Here is a 22,597-nt window from a genome sequence, read left to right on the forward strand (position 1 = left end):
CCCCTTGTTGATTTTCTTTGATTAGAGAATGAATAAGTACTATGCAATGTGAAAATAACAATATATAAGAAGCGAACATCTAATAATTTGAAAGGGAAAATCCTCAAACTCCATGTTTTTTTGATTAATTGCTCTGAAATGCATAATCTTTTAATTTGTTTTTCACACTTTAGATGGTGAAAGTTATTTGATATATATATACATACATACATACATACATACATACATACATACATACACTGCATGTGATTGGTTGATAATGTATTAGTGTCGCAACATAATGCTCAGATTTCAAGATGTGTTTTGTTTTCACTTAACCTTCAGTAGAAATCACATGTGGAAAATACTAATTGAGAGCCAGAATGACCTTCTTTGAACTTTGGATAATGTCTTCCTTCAAATCATAAACATATTAAATAATAATAACAGTTTTCTTTGTCAGTTTGTGGTATTTTACATTGCAGATTAGTTTTAAAATGCTGGGGCATAAACAAATTAAAACAAATATTCAGATTCTCTAAGCACATTTTCATTTCATATTTTTGTAAGCTTGTCTTGACACATATCTAATGCGCTAACTATTGCTGCTGACTTGAACCATTGAGCTTGAGTGCTAATTATTTTACCAGTATACTATGGTCAGTGTTTCCAGAATAAGTCTCATCTTGAAAAGTTTATTATTTGGTCATAAATGTCATTCCAGGGGAGGAAGGTACTGTGATGGGGAAAGGGAGTTGTTATTCTCTGTAAAAAAAAAAAAAAAAGTTTTAAATCAGCTTTATTTACTTTTATACTAATGAACCATCACAACTGTGAAATTATATAAATTAAGAGAAAGTTAGACAAAGGACTTTTTTCTTAACCATTCTGCAGATGTAAAGAAGTGCCTTTTTTTTCCATTCAGTAATATATAGTGAAAGATTATAGATTTTAAGATTTTACTGCAGAATCAATTTTTTTTAATAAGTGTAACCTCAAACAGAAACTCCAACAAAATACAATAATACTACAGCAGCAGTATAAGTTGTCAGTAATAAAAATGATATAAATCCATATATTTAGAACAAATTTAGATGGAGATGATATTTACACAGAGCACTATCTAACAAGGTAACTATAGCAGGACAGGGAATATTCCAATCTGTAGATTCCAACCTTTGACTCAGCAGGTTTTAGAAAGGGAGTGTGAGGTAGGGAAATAGCCATAGTAGTGGATCTTCTGGGATGGATCCATGTGGTGATGGGATGGCAGAAGACTAAGTCAAGTTCTGAGGAAGTATGCCCACAATTGAAAGAAAGTATCTTGGGGAAGAAAAGAGCCTTCACTGTCAGCACACTGAGTCAAAGCCCCTGCTTACTCATACTGGTTATGGCTCTTTTACATTTATGCAGGTTATTCCCAACTTTGCATCCCAAGCCTTAAGCTATTTTCTAGTTCTAGTTCTAGTATTGCATGTCATTCTGAATCTGATGTCCTCCTGCAGCTCAAATTCGTCTTATCCCAAACGGAACTTAATCACTTTCCTCAAAATTCCAGTTCTCTCTTTTCATTTGTGGAAATCTTCCTTATATTGATTCTAAAACTTGTTTCTTTGCAACTTGCTTCTTTTCAGTTAACTTAATATCCCTAATTCTGCCTTCTGAGACCAAAACTAATCCTTCTTCAAGACAATCCTTTAAATGCTTAACATAACTTAATATGTTCCACTTCATTTTTGTCTTTACAAGGCTAAACATTTTTAGTTCTTTCATCATCCGACTAAACCTTTTGCTGGATGTGTTCAAGTTTATCTTTAATTTACCTAAAATGTTTCAAAACAGAAAATAGTAATATTTGATATATGGTCTGACCTGTGTAGAATATAACAAAATTATAATTTCCTTCTTTATGGCCTCTATGAGTTTCCTAATGCATTCTAAGATCTCTGACTTTTTTGTCTGTATGTCATATGTGTTATTCAGTCATTGATCCTTTAATATCTAAAGCCTCTCTAGTTCATTTTCATGTGCTGTATTTTTTGTTTCTTCTTATCCTGTAATTATGTACAGTTAATTTTTTTCTTTTTCTTTTTTCTTTTCTTTTTTTTCTTTCTTTTTTTTTTTTTGGTAATATGGGCTTAAGTGATTTGCCCAAGGTCACACAGCTAGGTAATTAGTAAGTGTTTGAGACCGGATTTAAACTCAGGTCCTCCTGATTCCAGGGCTGGTGCTCTATCTACTGCACTGCCTAGCTGTCCCTTACAGTTAATTTTTTAACCCAAGTGTAAGGTTTGACATTTATCTTGATTAAATTCAGTTTTATTAGATTCAACTCACAGTTATATACTTTTGAGACCTTTCGAATCCTCACTTTATAATAAATTTTACTTATAATCATAGATTTTTGTCATCCTCAGATTGGTGATGTCCTCAAAGCTACCATATTGAAGTTGACTGTAATAAAACCAAGGAAAAACATGGTTGTACTCCATGAGTGAACTTCTTCAAAGTTGACATTGAACCTTTAATCACTACTACTTAGGTTCATTTAATCAATTTATTGAGTCCATCTAAATTATTATGTCCATACTAGCAAGATTATAGCTTAAATCCCATAGAATATTTTGTGTATATGTTTTATTCTTATTAATTTGTGAGTTCTAAAAAGAGGTTTCTATGACATTTCATTTTTATATTCCCAGTATCTAAAGCAGTATTTTTCATATTAATCTTTCTAAAACAAAACATAAATTTTATGCAAAAGCTTTTTTCCCAATTTTTATCAATAAATAATAGCACCATTCTCAGAATCACCCATGCACAAAATTTTGAAGTAATCTTTTCACTCTTAGTTCCTTCCCTTATTTCCACTTTCCAATCAGTGGGTAAATTCTATCATTAAAGTTTCATTTCAGTCACCCTAGTACTTAATAAATATTTGTTGAATTGAACTGAGTGCACAGCTCTAAGCAGTTTACTTCTGTAGATAAAAACCTTTTGACTTTTCCTTATCAAACTTTTTAGCCCCTTGTTTCTTCCAACTTACATCTCCAATCTTATTTCTTGGTAATTTCTTTACTATATGTTATATTAGCAAAAATGGTATATTATTTGTTCCTAATCTCATTGAAACCCCTTGTATATCTGTGCCTTTAGATATTCTACTCATTATTGAACCAGTCTCTTCACTTCCCTTTGTCATTTCTACAAGTGACAAATATCAAAAACATCCTCCATTAATGGAAAATAGGTCTTAAATAACAGTTCAATGAGGGAAAATGTGATAAATGCAAAGGAGAAGTCCAGGCTAACTGTTATGAGAAATTTGAGGAGGGAGACATCATTTTAAGCTGGGAGGATCAGAAAGGTCTTCATTATGGAGGTAACACCTGAGTTGGACTTAACAGTATGGAAAGGATTTTAACAGGCAGAAAAGGGGTTGAACAAAAAGCCTCAGAGGTCTTTTCCAAGGCACAATGACGGTCTAAGTTAAGGCACAGAAATGGAAGGGATCCAAACATGAATCGGAGATAGAAAATAATTTCATTTGTCTGGATTTAGATTACATAAACAACAATAATTTGAAATAAAACTGAAAAGGTAGTTTGGAACCAGATTTTGGAAGCTTTTGTGATCCAGAATAATTTATTTATTCTTTATTATTTACTGAACAACAGAGACCTACTAAGATCCACAGAAAGTTTTTAAGGAGTGATATGATCAGTGAAAGCTTTTCAACGCATATGTAATAGTACTCCTGAAAAAGAAAAAGACTGAAAGCAAGAAGACCTTATAAAAGACTTTTTTTGCAGTAGATGAGGTCAGATATATACATATATACATGTGTGTGTGTGTGTGTGTGTGTGTGTGTGTGTGTGTATACTGAAAATTTGAACTAGAGTGGTTGAAATAAGACTTGAAAATTTTATCCAATGATTGGACAGTGGAATTAAAGAGTCAAAAAAATTACTGCAAAATTTTGTGCATGAGTAATTCAGAGAATGGTACTACCATATACTGAAACAAATTAGGGAAAAACAGGTTTTTGGATAAAAAATGTTTTATTTTAGAAATATTAAATTTAGGTACTGGATACCAGGTAAAAAATTCCAGTAGATCCTGAATGTTAGTCTGGAATTTAGCAGAAATAGTCCTGCTGTACCTAGAGTTGTGGGAGCTATCTATTTTATGTCAGAGACTGTTAAAGCTATGGAAGAAAAGGAAGGTGAAAAAAAGAGCTTTAGGGAATGCTTAAATGAAGAGGCAGGAACAGGAAGAGAAGCAGGAAAACCAGAAGGCTTCAGTATCATGGAAACCTCTAGAAGTACTTAAGATAAGAAAGGAGTAGTCTGCACTATCAGATTCTGCAGAAAGGTCAAGGAAATTGAGGAAATGTTTAACCTATAAGTTATTGTAAGTCTTTGAGGGAGTAATTTCAGTGAAATCATGGGAATCAAAAATTAAATTTTAAGGAATCAGGAGTGAGTGTGGAAATGAAAATAGTATGGACAAGAGGTTTTGCAGTCAACATCCTACAGACAGTTCTCCAAAAGCTAAGTCACTATACTCCCTCAGGAAGACTGGCCAGTCCATGTTCCTCTTTGAGTTTGACACCAGTCATCTAAGCCATTCTTTTAAGTAGTTTGACATTATTATGGAGAGAAGAACTGATGTGGTGGCACAAGTACAAGATGACTGTCTGTGTTTGTGTCTGTCAGTGTTTGTGTGTGTGTGTAATTTCTTTTAAGTCCATAGTAAATAGGTTTATGCAAATTCATTTTTATTATTTCAAAAACTTTATCCAAAAGCATCTCAAAATAATTAGCAGAAAAATTTGATTCTTAGTTCATTTATAGATAATTTTATGGTTTTTACTTCAAAAGAATGTAATTAGATTTAAGTTTGATGCTATCCTTTACTGACACAGTGGTTTGTTTTAGGTATAACTGCTATTAAATGATCATTGGAGTGTGTGATTTCTAGAAAGCAATAAATATACACTATGAAACCAAATTTGCCAGTGGTTTTTGTTTCCTTGCCTTGTAAGCATCATTTTAGCATAACATTTTAACATTGTAGGCATAGTTTAATTATATTAAAAATTTTATTCTTTTTTATGGAGGTGTACATTTGGTTTCCTGCCATATATATGTTTTGTGTGTGTGTGTGTGTATTTATTTATTTACCATGATAATGCCTAGGTTGTACTGTACCAGCTAATAAAGCGATTTTAGTCTTGAGTATGTTTGATGTAATTACAATGATTTTTGATTAAGCAAAATTAGTTTTATTCTTCTTAAAATGCTATCTTTCCATTGTCCTTATTCCAAATAACATTTAAAAATCTTAATTCTTTCAAATATTAGAAAGGGAAAGGAAAGCTACCATTTTAAAAAGTAAAAATACTAACATTACATCAGCATAGACCTTTTTCTGTTCTTTAGAGTAATTTATTCACAACAGTGAAGCATTGTTTAAAAAAGGGCAGTGAGAGAGAGAGAGAGAGAGAGAGAGAGAGTCTGTGTGTGTGTGTGTGTGTGTGTGTGTGTGTGTGTGTGTTTCTCAGTTCCAAGCATGATTCACATTTTAGGCTATGATATCATCCTTAAATTTAAGTGCTTTGACAGAGAAATAAACACTTGGAGGAGTAGCAGGATAAAATGGGAAATGAAGTAGGGGAAAGATAGAAAAATAACATTTTATTTCAAGCTTTTAAAAGAGTATCATGAATTCTATGTGATTCAGAGTATGCTGTCATTAAAGTGACTTTTAGAAAATCTTTGTCTTGTTTTTGTTAATGATGCAAATTCAATTTGGTTAGCACCTGTTTTCATTTTTATTGTCACTTTAAGTAGATTGTCAACAGCTTTATTTTTTTCACTTCTGTTTCAGAGATTGGGAATGCTGAAAAAAAATTATTTTTCCAAAATTCAAATTTAGACCATGTCACACTTCTCTTGACAGAACATGGTAGTCTTATTATTGTCAGTCACATACTATAACTGAACTATCCCCTTACAGAAAAGAAAACGTAAGTGATGATCAGGACCTTCTTTTACTTCTTTCCTACTTGTTCTAGTACTATCACTTTTTCTACCAAATAAATTTCCCCTTGGTCCATTTGGATCATGTACTTTATTGAAGACTTAAAAGATTCAATTTTCTTGTTCAGGTCTGTGATCATATCATTGTGCTATTGCTCCTTTAACAAAGACTAGTATTGAGATGGAGATTTAATCTTGAGCCTCAGCCTAAAACTGGAATCCTTTATATCTAGAATATCAGACTAATATTCTTTCATTATACATTATTTTTGACTGCCTCATCTGAGTGTTCTGTTGTGCTATCCTTAGTATTGTTGCTTAGAACAAGGTTTTGTTTCTAATGCTTCAATCAGAATAATATCTTTGTGTATCCAATATGTAATATTATATCTATGTTTTAACAAAGATTTGTAAAAACTCATGTTACTCTTGTGGGAAAAAAAGGAAGATATGGACTAGATCAGAGGTGTCAAACATTTTGTCCCATCTAAAACATTCCCTGGTGCCATCAGATCAGATTAAAATGGAATTTAAAATATTTAACAAAATAAAAATTAAAAAGTACAATGAAAATTAGGTAGTTAATATGTGATTTTCAAAGTCAGTATTCACCAGTGGGTTGATGATCCTATTTCTAGTTTTTGACATGGGATTAGATAATAGTACAGTTAAATATCTCATAATTGTTTGGACTTAAACTATAATCATTAATTGTTCATTGTCAGCTCAGAAATTTCTAGCAGAGTGCCCCCAAGGGATTTGTGTTTGACTTTGTGCTATTTAAGATAATCTGTGAATTAGATAAAGATAAGATAGTATATCTTATATATATTAATACTTTTCAAATATTCAGGTGACAAAAGTAGGGAGAATAGCTAATATGAATAAGAGAATTAAAAAAATATCTTGAAAGTATGAAACATTGGAATGAATCTCTAAAGTGAAATTTATTGGAAATTAATCAACTTCCCCAGAAAAGACATTGGAAATTTGTCTTACTATCTTTTCATCTGAAAAAAAAGATTTGTGTATTTCAAGAGACACAATGTAATTTAAAAGAGATTTCAGAACCAACAAGTATTCTGTATGTCTCTTTGTGTGTCTAATGTCTAGGTTCCATACAGATTCAGATTTTACTTTTGTTTGGAATAATTACAGTTCTTTTTTCTATCATTCTTGTTGCTTGGGCAGATGTTATTGAACCAGATGTGATTATTTAAGCCAATGATATAAATACTGATTCATAATCCAGGGTTTAAATTAAACAAGAAGCAAAGCAAACCTAGTTAAAATTTGCAGATTTAAAAAAAATTAAATATGCTTTATTGATGTCTTTTGTTGTACTTGTTGTTTTAAAGGAATTTGTGTTTGAAGGGAAGTACTTGAGGTTTTTTTTTTAATTTGAAATGTTATGTGGAAGGAATGCTAATTCAGGGAAGTTGATGTAAGATGCATAAAGGCAAATTTAGACTTCATTTAGGGAGAAAATTCTTGTTAACTAGAGCTATCAAAAAACTCAGATCTGTACATTGTGTAAGATGGCAAAAAAAAGGGGAAATATCAGTTTTGGAGACTGTGTGGCAAAATTGAAAAACTAATACACACTGTTGATAGAGTTGTGAACTTATCCATCCTTTCTGAAGAGCAATGTCCAAAGGGCAATAAAACTGAGCATACCCTTTGCTTTAACAATACTATTACTAGGCTTGTATGCCAAAGAAATCATAAAAAAGTGAAAAAGACCCATGTGTATAAAAACTTTTATAGTGGCAAAGAATTGAAAATTAAGGAGATGCCTAGCAATTGGGAAATGGCTGAACAAGTTATAGTATGTGATTATGATGGGTGGACTTCAGAAAATTCTGGAAAAGATTTACAAGAACTGATGGTGAGTGAAATGAGCAGAGCCAAGAGAACATTGTACACATTAGCAGCAACAATGTGAGATGAATAAACTATGATGGACAAAGCTCTTCTCAACAGTTTAGTACTCAAAGATAACCCTGCTGGACAATCCTCATCCAGAAAGAAGAATAAACAAGCAAATTAAAAAAAAAAAAAAACTATGGAGTCTGAATGCTGGGCCACAGCATACTATGTTCACTTTAAAAATTTTCTTTTTTTTTTCTTTATATCTCATGTGTTTTCCCCTTAATTCTAATCTCTCTTTCACAATATGACAAAATAGATTAAACACTTTTTACATATACATGTGCAACTTTCCCCAGATTGGTTGCTGCCATGGGGAGGGAAGGGAGGGTAGGAGGAAAATGTGAAGCTCATAGACTTGCTGATAGATGCATGTTGAAAACTATATTTGCATGTAATTGGAAAATAAATAAAATTTAAAAATTTGGGAAGTAGTTGGTTCCCAATTATTGAAGAGCTCCTAATGTAATAGAAAGAGCATGGGGGGGGGGGGGGGGGGCAGCTAGGTTAGATAGAGCACCGGCCCTGGAGTCAGGAGTACCTGAGTTCAAATCTGGCCTCAGACATTTAATAATTACCTATGTGGCCTTGGGCAAGCCACTTAACCACACTGCCTTGCAAAAACTAAATAAAAAAAAAGAAAGAACATTGGGTATAGATTTAGAGGTTTCTGCTACCACAGTGTCCTTTAGCAAATAACTTAAATCTCTCTGATTCAACTATGAAATGAGGGGATTGAACTAGATAAACTAAAAAATCCCTTTGAGCTCTAAATCCTATGGTTACCTATTAGGGATGTTTTAGAGGAATATAGATCGAACTAAATGGCCTCTGATTTCCATTTTTGACTTTGGGATTCTCTGATCTTTTGATTAAAAAGAAGTAGAAATAGCTGAGTGAAAATGAGGGAGGGGATAATGAAAATTGAGATTTGTGCACATATAGGTGGAAATTTTGTGGCCTATTTGATTTCTGAAAATGATAAAATTTGCTCCCTATTTTGGTAACTGAAAAAAGAATTTGAAATTGTTTCCATTTTCTTAAAATTTGTTTAAAACTTTTATCTTTTGTAGACTTAAATATCTCTAAATAAATCATTTATAGGCCATATACACCGATGAATGGAGGACTCTCCAATGTATGGTTTGACAGATATAAAATTTCAAATGATTGTCCGGAACACCTTGAATCCATTGACTCAATGTGCCAAGTACTTACAAATTTGATTGATGAAGAAGTAAAAAATGGCATAAAGAAGAATAGGATACTAGTAGGTAAGACATTCTAGTATCAGTAATATATAAAAGGTATATTCACATCACATTGAATCTTATATAATATTTAAATAATTTATGTTTTATCATAATTAAATTTAAAATTAAATTAAAAATGTAATATATACATACATATATGTATCCTAAAATATGCATGTGCTTGTTTTCATTATAATTTTATAGATATTAGCATTATAATGGAATTTTACTTTTTTTTATATAGTATTATATATACCTTGAAGTAATAAAGTAGAAGTGAATTAAAAGAATACAAAATTTTTTCTCAGTGAATCATCTTTAGCTTGAAGATTACAAATTTCAGATTTCTGAGAGAAATTCACATAATTTCACATAAGCAAGTGCAAGACTACTAATTGACAATTGTAGGAATTAAAGTGCAAAAGAGAACACATCTGGAATTTGTTAAAACTCAAAGCTTTCAGAACTAATGGCCTACAGATATGTTATTTGGACACTTTCATTTTAAACATCACTAAATTTTTTTTCATTCCTAAGTTGGTTTTGAAATAATTTGATATTAGATCTTATTTTTTCTTATCTCTAACTATCAAAAAACCTAAATTGTTGTATTCCTGCTTTTGAAATTCAAAATAAAACTGACAGGGAAAGTAATATACCTGGTAAAAGGTAAGGTTGATTCTAAAGAGATCTGTAACAGAATCTAATCACAAGGAAAATTTTAAAATCTTACTTTGAATTCAAAACATGTTTGAAACAAGCTTTTAAAACTACTTGAGGAAATTTATTTAGAAGTTTTCTTCAATCAGAAACATTTAAGTCACTGAAAAGTAGAAGAGTAAGAGAATGATTATTATTACTGTACAGAAAATAATATGCAATTTTTATTGTACATTTCTTGAAAATTTCTGCAATTTATTAACATAGTGGTATTTGAATTCAGTATATAGATAGTGATTTATTTAAGGTACTATTTTTTTTTAGCATATCTCATGTGTAGGAAATTATTGTCTTTTATTCTGTGAAGTCAGAATAACCATCAATAACATGCCCTGCCCCTACTCAAATTCAGGTAAATTTAGCATACTTTTATTAAACTTCTGCTATGTTCCATCCATTCAGTTACCTAGAATAGGATATATCTTTATAGATGACTATAATTCAAAGCAAATTGATAATGTGCCTAAGAGAGATATAGGCATATTCAGAACACAGAGTGAAAAATTCTAACTGATGTCAATCCAAAAGTGATATTTGAATTGGACCATGAAGAATGAGGATTTAAACTGTTAGATCTGAGAACAAGAGAGCATTTTATTCAAAGAAGACAGCAAAAGCAAAACACAGATTAAGTTCTAGAAGAGGACAGTAAATCTGTAGGAGAGGAGTAAGAGTATTGGGAAAGCTATTAGGAATCAGATTGGACATTATTGATTGCTGAGCTTAAGTTTGAACATTTTTCTGTAGATGATAGGAATCAATGTGGAGATTGAATTGATAAAAAGTAATGACTCATAGGATGTAAGGAAATGCAGAGGGAAAATTTAAATACTGATTATCTTTGAGAATATTTCAAGAATCTAGGATTTCATTGCTGTGGGTTAGCTCCACCCCTGATACAGATAAAAACAGCTACAGTTTAAAAATAAGGAAATAAAAATTCAACATCCTGTAACCATAATATAATGAAATCTCTAACACTTAGTCTTATAAAACAAACACATAGTTTGTTTCCAGTTTTGCACTTAAAGCCTTTCCAGCCCAGCCAGACCTGATAGAGATTGCATTCTCCTGGCTTATCCTCTGAGCATTCAAGTTCACCTCTATGCATTGATAAAACATTGAGAAAGGTCACTAGCCACATAAGGAAAATACCAGACTTGGAGAATATGCAACCTGGTCACATTTTCATTCAACAAACATTTTTTAAGCTCCTCAGTTCTACCTGGACCCTTAGTACCCTAGTCTTCAATGTAGTGGGCCAGAATGACAGTGATTTGCTTGATCAAAATGGTTCATTCTGCCTTGTACCCTAAAATCCCACCACTGCAAAAATGACTTAAATTGTTCAAACATTGTATCTTTTGCTTTCACAAATTTTCTTCCCATTAAATCTCAAAGGACTTCAAGTTCATATCAGTTTTCTAGACCACCCTATTCACTTCACTTGAGGTCAAAATTCTCTTGTCCACTGTGTACCATTACCAATATAATATGCAAATGAAGTATATTAATAAAACTCCAAGAATGTTCCTCTGATAGTATGCCACATGATACCAGAGCAATTGAACTACAATACTTCACACTGGTAGAGTTCTACCTAGATATTTCCACCTAGTACATATTCTTTCAATTATGTATGGATCCTAGGTTCAGTTAACATCTTCCTATAGTACCATAGTCCTGGCAGTAGATAATAATATAAAAAAAGTCACACAAGCACATCTGCAGGCTACCCTAGAAGTTTTTTTTTTTGGTGTGCTAATTAAGACATTATGAAGCAAGCCACATCCAACATTATATATAGTGTTCATACCCATAGTCCTACATATTTGCAGAGAAGGGATGGGGGTTCATTCTCACATTCTCTTCTTTGAATTTAAATTTGTTAATCATCATTTCAGTGTTAGGATTTGATTATTTTATTGTTGTCCTTTCCATTTACATTTTTGAAATTATTGTGAATATTGAATGAATGTATAAATAATGAATGAAGCATTCATTAAGCACTGAGGATTATAAATAGAAAAGTAAAATAGTCCTTCCTCCAAAGTAGTTTAAAATCTAATGGGAAAAAGGTTTCAAGTATAAGTTAGATAGAAAGGTCCCATAGTCTTTAGGATGTAGCAGCAAAGCAGATTTAGTATCTCTTATTGATATCATTTCCATTGACAAAATCTTATCAGTTTCTAATGTTGAACCATTTCATTGAGACAATCTTGGTGGTAAGAGTTTTGACTATATAGTAGCTTCTGTAGGAACAAGCTAGACTATATTTTCATAGGATTTTCTTCACCAGGATGATGACTGTGGGCACTGGCCTGGAAGCATTGCTATTCCCGAGGCTCTTGGGTGCAGGCTTCTGGGCTCTCTATTGGAGTCTGAGGGGGTAGTGATGGTGGTGTGACTTGAATGACATATGATGTCTCCTGTCTCTCCTTCAGGGGGCCTTGCTGCTTTATTTAGCCTGACTTGCCTGTCCTGTGAGTGGAAATTGGTGGGGATAGCTCACCCCCTTTCCATAGGAGCTGCTTACCCCAAGGATGGCTATGAGTGCTAGGCTAGAAGCAGTTACTAGTGGTCTATGTTATGTTGTCATTCTAAGCCTCTTGTGCCTTTCTGCCTTTTAGGGGCAGTTAATCAGCAGTTGTCTCTGGTGTTGAGGAAGGAGAGTCCCTTTTCCACAGAGATTTCTTTTTTCAGTGATGGCTACGGGACTGTGTTGGAAGCTGGTCTGGTAATTTAGGAGATATAGTTCCCAAAGGGCTCTTAGATTCAGGATCCTTGGCTGTCTTCATTAGGATTTTAAGGGAGATAGATGGTAGTCCTGGTGGTGGTTCCATTTACCTGGCATAGAGTGTCTTCTGTTTCTAAGAGTTTCTTGCTGCTGCTGCTTGCTTATTGTTTTCCAATTCTACTTCACTTTGGATCCATTCATGTAAACCTTTTCATGTTCTTTTGAATAACAGTTATGATGCAGTAGTATTGCATTGCATTCATGTGCTACACTTTGTTTAGACATTCTCCTATCAGTGGGCATCTACTTTGTTTTTCATTCTTTGTTACTTTAAAGAAAATTTAATTTATAGATTTTCTTGGATGGGGCAATTTTATGTAGTTCAGAGGTTCTTAATCTTCTTATACTCCCTTTTCAATATGAAATTTGAACGAAAATGCATTCTAGAGTTTGTCAGCATATGGACATAAGATTTAAAATATAGATTGATTGGGTGGCTAGGTGGCGTAGTGGGGGCGGCTAGGTGGCATAGTGGATAAAGCACCGGCCTTGGAGTCAGGAGTACCTGGGTTCAAATCCGGTCTCAGACATTTAATAATTACCTAGCTGTGTGGCCTTGGGCAAGCCACTTAACCCCATTTGCCTTGCAAAAACCTAAAAAAAAAATAGAGAGAGATTGATTTTTTTTCATACTTAGCTTTAAAAAAATTATTATAGCCTGGGTATGACAGGTCATAAAAGTAAAAGAGTCTTATGCTGATACTGTGTCATCTATCATATATCCCCTTTCTCTCTAGTATGATTCTAACATATTCAATCTGTCCTCACCCTATCAGATAGGGGAGTTTTTCGGTCTCTTTCAGCTAAATGCCCATTTACAAAATAGTTCCTTACACCATCAAAAAAAAATGTTGAATTTTATCAGAATAAAGTTAAATAAATTACTAAGATTCTTGATTCTGTTGCTTGTCAACCAACAATTTTATTCTAGTTTTTGATTTGTATTTGATTAAGGACTAAGAATTCTAATTCTTAGAGGTTTTATTATTATTTTTAGAAGTAAAGCTGATGAGCACATTTAGTAAAAATGGAATGTGCCTCTCCAAATGTCCCCATGGAAAAGTGGCATTTAATTTATTTGAAATCAGCTCACTGCTATTGATTTTTTCTAAGCTCAGTATGAAAATATTGAAAATATCCAACCTCATTCCTTTGGTTTTAGTCAGTTATAATTATTATTTCAATTTTCTTTGACATTTTTCAGATATACTATAATAAATCCCTCCTTAGCTGATCCTTCTTGTACCTCCTCATTATTTTCTCTCCAATCAACATTTTTTTTCTATGAACATTATTTTTTGTAAAATATTTCAATAAATATCAAATACTCGTGATTCCTTGACTAGCAGCTCATATTCCCTAGGGGTACATGTTCTCCTGTTTGGGAATAGTGTATAAATTGTCAGCCTCAGAATCAGGAAGCTCTGGCTTCAAATATCATCCCTGAAACTTATTAGCTGTTCAATATTTTTTCTAACTTCTCTGTTCTTTAGTTTCCTTATCTATAAAAATGATTAAGTTAGATATTATTGGTCTTCTAAGGTCCTTTTCCCTGCTAAATCCTAGAATTCAAGTTGGAAAGGACCTCTTCCACATTTGAATATCCTTCAAATTGAAAATAATAGCTCCCTGAATTTTCTCTTCAGGCTAAACATTTCTAATTCCTTCAGTAAATCCTCAAGATTATATTAGCTTTTGGCTTCTACATTACATTTCTGATTTTGGTTATGCTTCTATTTCATTAAATATACAAGAACTTTTTCAAACAAACCATTGACCCATTTCGCATTCATGAATTTGGTTTTTTGTACTTAAAAATGAGACCTTACATTAATCTCTGTAAAATTTCATCCTTCCACAATTCAGTCCAGTGCTGAAGTTGTTAGATCATTTTGGATACTATTGGCTAATGTATTAGTTATCCTTCCTTTCTTTGAGTGATTTAAAAATTTGTTGAGCATGTCATCCATTCTTTTTTCAAAGTCATTAATAAAATGTTAAAAAAAAAACTCAGAGCTAAGCAAAGATCTGTAAGAAACTCCACTGAAAACCCTTCTCATTGCTGTACCATTTTTAACTACTTGTAGAATTTGGCTATCCATTGAGTTCTGAATTCACCCAGTTATATTAATTCAACTTCTCATCTTCAAAATAATATTAGTGGATCCATGTTTTAGCATGGTTATACATGTAGAACCTATATCAAATTGCTTTCTCTTAGGGGGAGTGGAGGTGGGAAGGAGAAAAATATAAAACTCAAAACCTTACCAAAAAAAGTGATCGGTTAAAAACTATCATTGCATGTAGTTGGAAAAACAAATAAATAAAATATTTAACAAAATAAATGAAATAAATATGTAAAAATATTAAACACTATAATAAACTTTGCTAAAATTTATATAAATTCTATGTAAGGTATTCTACTCATTTGCCAATTCCAACACAAAGAGAAGATGAGGATAATTTGACAGTGACTTGTTCTTGATTAAATCTCTCTGCCTACCTCTGTTTCATTTCCTTTGATATTATAAATCTTTAGTTTTCCAATGGATTATGTTATTAGTTTGTATAGCATTAAAAGTATACATTAATTGTCGCAATATTGTCATTTTTATCCTATTGGTATGACCCAACCAAAGGCACCAAATACTGCTCCAACTGTTTAATTTGTTAATTCCTTTAAGGACCACTTTGTAATTGATATAATTTATAATTGTATTTATTTGTAATAATTAGCTATTACTAATTTGTAATTTTTAGAACAATTATGCAAAATATTCTTATTGTCTCAGATTGTTATTTTTAATGTAGAATTTTTATTATATAGAACTGTAGTTGATTTTTGAGTATTTCTTTTGTAGCCTAGAACTTTATTGAAGCTAGTAATTGTCATAATTGTATTTCTTGATTCCCTAGTATTTTTCAAATATCAGCAAATAGAGGCAATTTTTAATCTCTTTATATCTTTGTTTTTCAAAACTATATCAGATAATAGTGGGAAGGGGCAGCTAGGAGGTAAAGTGGATAGAACACCTGCCCTGGAGTCAGAAGTACCTGAGTTCAAATCTGGCCTCAGGCAGTTAATTAATTACCTAGCTGTATGGTCTTGGGCAAGCCACTTAACCCCACTGCTTTGCAAAAACCTAAAAACAAAACAAACAAACAAAAAAAAAGATAATAGTGGGAAGAGTAGGTATCTTTGCTTTATTATCATATTTATGGGATTAGGTTCTAATATATCCCAATTTACCATGACATATGCTTTTGGTTTTGGATGGATTTTTTTCATGATTCAAAAATAAGTTCCCTCTGTGCCTGTACTTTATCAGGTTTTTAGCATATAGTAGTGTTACAGTTTTTCAGAGTTTTTTTTATTCTATTGAGATAATAATATAGTTTTAAATATTTATTTTTTAATATAATTATCTTGCTTACTTAGAATTTTTGAATTAATATTCATTAATGATACTAGTCTTTAGTTTTATTTTTCCCTAGTTTGGGTATTAATTTTATATTCATTTCATAAAAGATTCTGTTTGAGTACTTTTGAGTACTTTTTCATTTTTGGAGAATGATTCATGTAATATCAGTACTAATTATAAAAGTTTGAAAATATTATTCTGCAGATGTCAGTAAATACCAGGAATTCTTTTCCCTTCCTTTGGTAGTCCTAATTTATAGGCTCATTCTTTTTCCTTTTCTGAGATTGAGTTATTTAAGATCTCTTGTTTGTCCCCCTTTTTCAATCTCTTCCTTTGTCCACTCACCCATTCTCATGTGGGAACTTCTGAGAGACTACTGGAGTTACTTTACTCTTCATTGTTAGCCTTTAACTTAAATAGAATACATCATAGGTTCTCATCTATCTTCCTCCATTCTCCCCTTTTATGCTCCCTCTCCTTCTATGATTTATTATTTGGTTGTTGTTCAGTCATTTTCAGTTGTGTCTGACTCTTTGTGACACCATTTTTGGATTTTCTTAACAAAGATACTGATTTTGTAAATGAGGAAAATGAGGTAAACAGGGTTAATTGACTTCTCAAGGTCATACAGCTAGGAAGTTTCTGAAACTGTCTTTGATGATCAGAAAGATGAGACTTCCTGACTCCAGGACTAGTAACATTCTCTCCACTGTACCATCTAACTGCCATTCCATAATTTAATCCCACCAAAACCCAAACAACAAACATTCAATTCAACTGTAGACACGGTGTTGTCAGATTTAGTTCAGAATGTTACAGGCCTTTTTCTCTACTATCATTTTTATTTGATTTCTGCTTTCATTCTTGTCTCATACATTTCCTCAATGAACTCTTTTTGTTTTGCTGTTGTTGTCTTTGGTTGCTACATTACTTTATTCTTCTAGTATTTCTGTTGTCTGTGGTATTTGAGAAGCAAATATCCTTTAGGTCTGGTTTTCTTTCTAAGAATGTTTCTATCACCTCTTTTATAGAACACTCATATTGCTTCATTTGTAGTTAGTCTCATATTTGCAGACTGTATCTCAAACTCCATTGTTCTTCTCTCCCTCCATATTTGTATGTATGTATTTGTATGTGTATGTGAATTTGCACATGTATGTGTATATATAGGTGTGTGTGGAATTTGTTATAATTTTCCTAATGTGAACAATTTCTCCAGCCTTAATATGTCCTTTAACAAAGTAAAGTTTTTTTGGATATGTTGCTTTCTTTTTGCCAAGATTTAACTTAAAATTTTTGAATTGATATTCAGTTTTATAAAGGTCATTCCTTTAATTTGCTACTTTAGCTACTAGTACTGCATTTATCTCATAGAAATTATTTGGTAAATTTTTTTCAATTTTTGAAAATAAATTTCTTGAAGAGTGGGACTATGATGGCAGGGTAGGAACACCAGAACTCCTCTAAACAACATTAAAATAATCCTTCAAATTAAATTCTGGAGCAGAAAAGTCAACAAAATGTCACAGGGAAACAATTTTCCAACCCAAAACAACTTAGGAGGTTGGCAAAAAAGAACTATCTCATCAGGATAATACCATTGCACTTCAGCAGCCAGAAGCAAGCTTTACAAGGTCTTGGTATAAACTGGAGCAAAGACCAGGAGAACAGTAACTTTACCTCTCCTTAGAGATCACACAAACTTGGAAACACTGAAAAATTCCTGACCCCTAGAATTAGCTTGAAAATAGCAATTAAAAAAAACTGAAGCTTGGGATAGTGTTTCCTCCTTCTCAGAATCTTAGCCCAACTTTAAATAAGGTTAAAAGTCAAGAAATAGGTTAGAAAACAACAGAAAAGGAATCTGACCATTAAGAGTTATTATGGGGACAGGGAAGTTCCAGACACAATTTTGTAAGAAGATAATAATATCCTAACAGCTTCCTACAAGCAAAGCCTCAAAGAAAAATATGAATTATATGCATCTTTAAGAATTCCTAAAAGAACTCAAAAGAAAAACCTCAAAAATTTCAATCAATTTCAGTCAAATAAGGGAAGAAGAAAAGCTGGGGAAAGAAATGAGAGCAATTCAGGAAAATTATGAAGAGAATCAACGATCTGATTAAAAGAGACAAAAAAAAACCTGAGGAAAATAATACCTTTTTAAAAATCAAATTGGCCAAATGGTAAAAAGAGACAAAATCCACTGAACAGGGGGCGGCTAGGTGGTGTAGTGGATAAAGCACCGGCCTTGGAGTCAGGAGTACCTGGGTTCAAATCCGGTCTCAGACACTTAACAATTACCTAGGTGTGTGGCCTTGGGCAAGCCACTTAACCCCATTTGCCTTGAAAAAAAAAAATCTGCTGAAGAGAAGAACTCCTTAAAAAACAGTTGTGACCAGAAGGAAAAGGAGATAAAACATTTCACTAAAGAAAAGAGCTTAAAAAGTAGGATTGGCCAAAATAATGTCTTAAAAATTATAATTGGACAAGTAGAAGTTGATGAATCCATGAGATATAAAGAATCAATAAAACAAAGTCAAAAGAATAAAAAAAAATAGAAGAAAATGTTAAATATCTGATTGGAGGACAGCTAGGTTGCTTAGTGGATAAAGCGCGGGCCCTGGAGTCAGAAGTACCTGAGTTTCAAATCCGGTCTCAGACACTTAATAATTGCCTACCTATGTGGCCTTGGGCAAGCCACTTAACCCCATTTGCCTTGCAAAAACCTAAATCAATCAATCAATCAATCAATCAATAAATGTATACATACATAAATAAATATCTCATTGGAAATGCAACTGACCTGGATTTTAGATGCTTGAAATTGACATTTAGAAAATCATTAAACTAATAAATAAAAAACCATGAGCTGATTTTATGGAAAAATTTGTAAAATAGATAAATAATATGACTTTAAAGAAGAAAGCCAAATTACTATAACAAAAATAAAAAAAGTTGATCAGTGACAATGAAATTAAAACAATGATTAGTAATTCCAATAAAACTGATAATCTAAGTGAAATGGATGAATATTTACAATATAAATTGTCCAGATTAACAGAAGAAATAGAATATTTAAATAATGTAGTCTTAGAAAAAGAAATTGAACAAATCTTCAGTGAGCTTCCTAAGGAAAAAAAATCCCTAGAACTAGATGGATTCACAACTGAATTCTACCAAACATTTGAAAAATAATTAATTCCAATACTGTATAAATTTTTGTGGACAAATATCAAAGAGAGTTTTACCAAACTCATTTTCTGAGATATATAAATTCATATATCTAAAACAGGGAGAGCAAAAACAAAGAAAAAGCTTTAGACTGATTTCCCTAATGACTATTGATAGAAAAATTTTAAATCAGTTGTTAGCAAGGAGATTATAGCAACTTTTCACAAATATTATATATTATGAACAGATGGGACCTACACCCAGCAATTCAGGACTGTTTCCTTATTAGGAAAACCCAGCCTAATTGACCATGACAAGATCAAGAACAGCAGTAATCTTATGATTATCTCAATAGATTTAGAAAAAGATTTTGACAAAATATAACTCATTCCTATTGAAAATAATAAAATGCATAGAAATAAATGGTGTATTCTTTAAAATGATAAATATTATCTATCTAAAACTATCAGCAAGTGTTTATTTTTCATAGGGATAATCTCAAAACCTTCTTAGTTTGACCAGAGGTGAAGGAAAAATACCCATTATCACCACTATTATGCAATATTGTACTGGAAATTCTAATTATGGCAAAATAGCTATAACAAGAGCATGAAGGATTAGAATAGGCAATGTTGGAAACAAAAGTATCACTGCAGATGATATGATGGCTTACTTAGAGAATCCTGGAGAATCAATTGAAAAATTAGTTGAAATAATAACTTCATCATTGCAGGTTATAAAATAAATCATAAGTATCTTTTTTGTTACAAAGTCCAGCAGAAAGAGAAAGAAAAATTCCATTAAAAATAATGTAAATAAGATAAATACTTCCTTTCAAGACAAATCTAGGAACCATATGAACACAATCCCAAACGTTTTTGTTTTATAAAAATAAAGATCTAAATAACTGGAGAAATATTAATTGATGATTGGTTAGAACCAAGCCAGTATAATAAAAGATCATTTTACCTGTTAATTTATTAATTCACTGCCTACCAGTTAAATTACCAAAGAATTTTTTTATAGAACTAGAAAAAATAGCAACAGAATTTATCAGACAGAACCAAAGATTAGGAATATCAAAGGAATCAATAAAAAAAATGTGAAGGATGATGACCTAGCAGTATCAGATCTCAGACTGTATTACAAAGTTTTATTCATCAAAACAATCTTGAACTGACTAAGAAATAGGGTGGTGGACCAGTGGAATAGATTAGGCACACAATAAATAGTAGTAAATGACCATAGTAATATAATATTGGATAATTCTGTAGATCCAATTTTCAGGAGAAGAATTCACTATTTGAAAAAAAAATCTGGGAAAGTTGCTTTACAGAAGCCAGGTTTCGACCAATAATTTATACCTTATGTGAAGATCAGAACAAAATGGGTACATGATTTAGACATAAAATGTAATATAATCAAATTAGGGAAACATGGAATATTTACTGTCAGATCTGTGGATAATGGAAGAATTGTATGTAAAATGGACAGGTTTGTTTACATTAAATTAAAAAAAAGTTTTGCACAAACAAAACCAATGTCACCAAGATTAGAAGAAAAAAACAAAAAACCTAGGACTGGGGAAGGGGAATAGAATGGAATGTATGTTGAAAAATTGGAATATCAGTTCTCTGTTGATAGAGGTGTGAATGGATCCAACCAGTCTAGAAAGCAATATGGGCTATAAAACCAGGTGCTAGGTCTAAATCCCAAAAAGATCAATGAGAAAGAAACTAATTATACAAAAATATTTAGAGTAGCTCATTTTTTGGTGGTAAAGAATTGTAATTGAGGGAATACCTATTAATTGGGAATTAATTGAATAATCAATGCTATAAAAATAATAAATATGCAGAATTGTTTGGGAAAAAAACTTGAGAAAACGTAGAATCATTGATATTAAGTTAAGGAGCACAACCAGGAGAACATTATATAGTTACAGCAATATTGTAAAAATATTTTTAAAAAAAGAATAGTATTTGGAAAACAGCTGCTATATAGGGAGGAAAATCAGAAGCATTCATAAAGTGCCTCCTGTGGACTAGGCACTTGGCCTCATCTGGACTCCACAGCAGCTTTGGGAAGATAGGTTGCTCTGAACTTTGACTAGCTCTGTGAGGGACTGATGCAGACATGGAGCCCATTTTTGAAATTTTAATGGATTCTCTTCTATACAGTAGCTAGATGGAACTTAAAAATGCAGAGGTAAAACAATACATTTAAGCCAAAGTCATTAAAGTTGGAAATGTGCTATAAGTCTTTGCAAATAAAAATATCTGATCTTAATGATGGTGTTGTTAAGACTAACATAGAGGATCATTTTGAATATGCTATTTCAGGAAGAAATTTGCCGAGAAATATTGGAAATAGAGAGTACACATTAATAGCTTCTATAAGACACCATTAGTTAGTCATTTGAGTATATGTATCAAACTTTATAAACCTCAAAGTACTGTATAAATACTAGTCTAGATTATCATTATCCTTAAATTTCACCATCTTCAGGAATTTCAGTATCAAAGAAAGAACTTATAAGAGACCAAATGAAAGCAGTTCATATGTGAAGGAACAGAAATTTATACTATTCAGGTGTAATATGAAAGAAAGAGTCATAAAAAGTAAAGGAAAATAGTTTGCACTACAGGATAATATAGTATGCACAACCAAATATATTCCTATGTTAAAAAGATACAGTTTAAACAATATAAATTTTCACTCACTTCTCCTAAGAAAACCAGAAATATACAGTCCTTTGAAATGCAAATTGAATAAAAAAAAGAACTTTAACATAGGCTAGCAAAGTCAAAATAATGTTTACATGTTGTAAGGAGCAGCACAAATAATAGATGCTCTGTACTTGGAATCAGGAAAAGAGTACTTAGAATTACAGGCTTGCAGAAAAATGCCAGTGGGACCGAATTAATTCAGTTATCATGAAAAACAATTTTGAATTATGTAAGATAAAATTACGTGCCTTTTTGTCCTATATTTGGATTATAACTTGAGCAAGAAATGATTCATCCACTAAACTTTTCATAGCCACATTATTTGTGATGGCAAAGAGTTGAGAATGAAATAAGTGCCCATCATTTAGAGAATGAATGAACACATAGATATGTGAATGTAATGGAATATTATGCAATAAGGAATGATAAATATGGAAAATGCATAGAAACAAGGGAAGACTTGAATGAAGGGGATGTATAGTGAAGAAGGCAGAACTCAAGGACAATATCTGCAATAAGAAGAACAGCATTTAAAATATTGGAATAAGTA

The 22,597-nt window shown here is 31.9% G+C and overlaps 1 protein-coding gene across 5 annotated transcripts in view; it reads left to right on the plus strand.

Moving 5' to 3' along the window:
* LYPLAL1 (lysophospholipase like 1) overlaps positions 1-22,597 on the plus strand; it is a 124,265-nt gene that overhangs the window by 31,212 nt on the left and 70,456 nt on the right. For all 5 annotated transcript variants that reach the window (XR_012475726.1, XM_074222692.1, XM_074222694.1 and 2 more), the window contains exon 3: positions 9,057-9,226. Coding sequence is in view for 4 of the 5 variants with exons in the window: in XM_074222692.1 (XP_074078793.1) it covers positions 9,057-9,226 (170 nt within the window). In the remaining variant the exon portion in view is untranslated. The remainder of the gene's footprint in view (positions 1-9,056; positions 9,227-22,597) is intronic.

This window comes from Macrotis lagotis, chromosome 2 (assembly GCF_037893015.1).
Source record: "Macrotis lagotis isolate mMagLag1 chromosome 2, bilby.v1.9.chrom.fasta, whole genome shotgun sequence".
Lineage (NCBI taxonomy): Eukaryota > Metazoa > Chordata > Mammalia > Peramelemorphia > Peramelidae > Macrotis > Macrotis lagotis.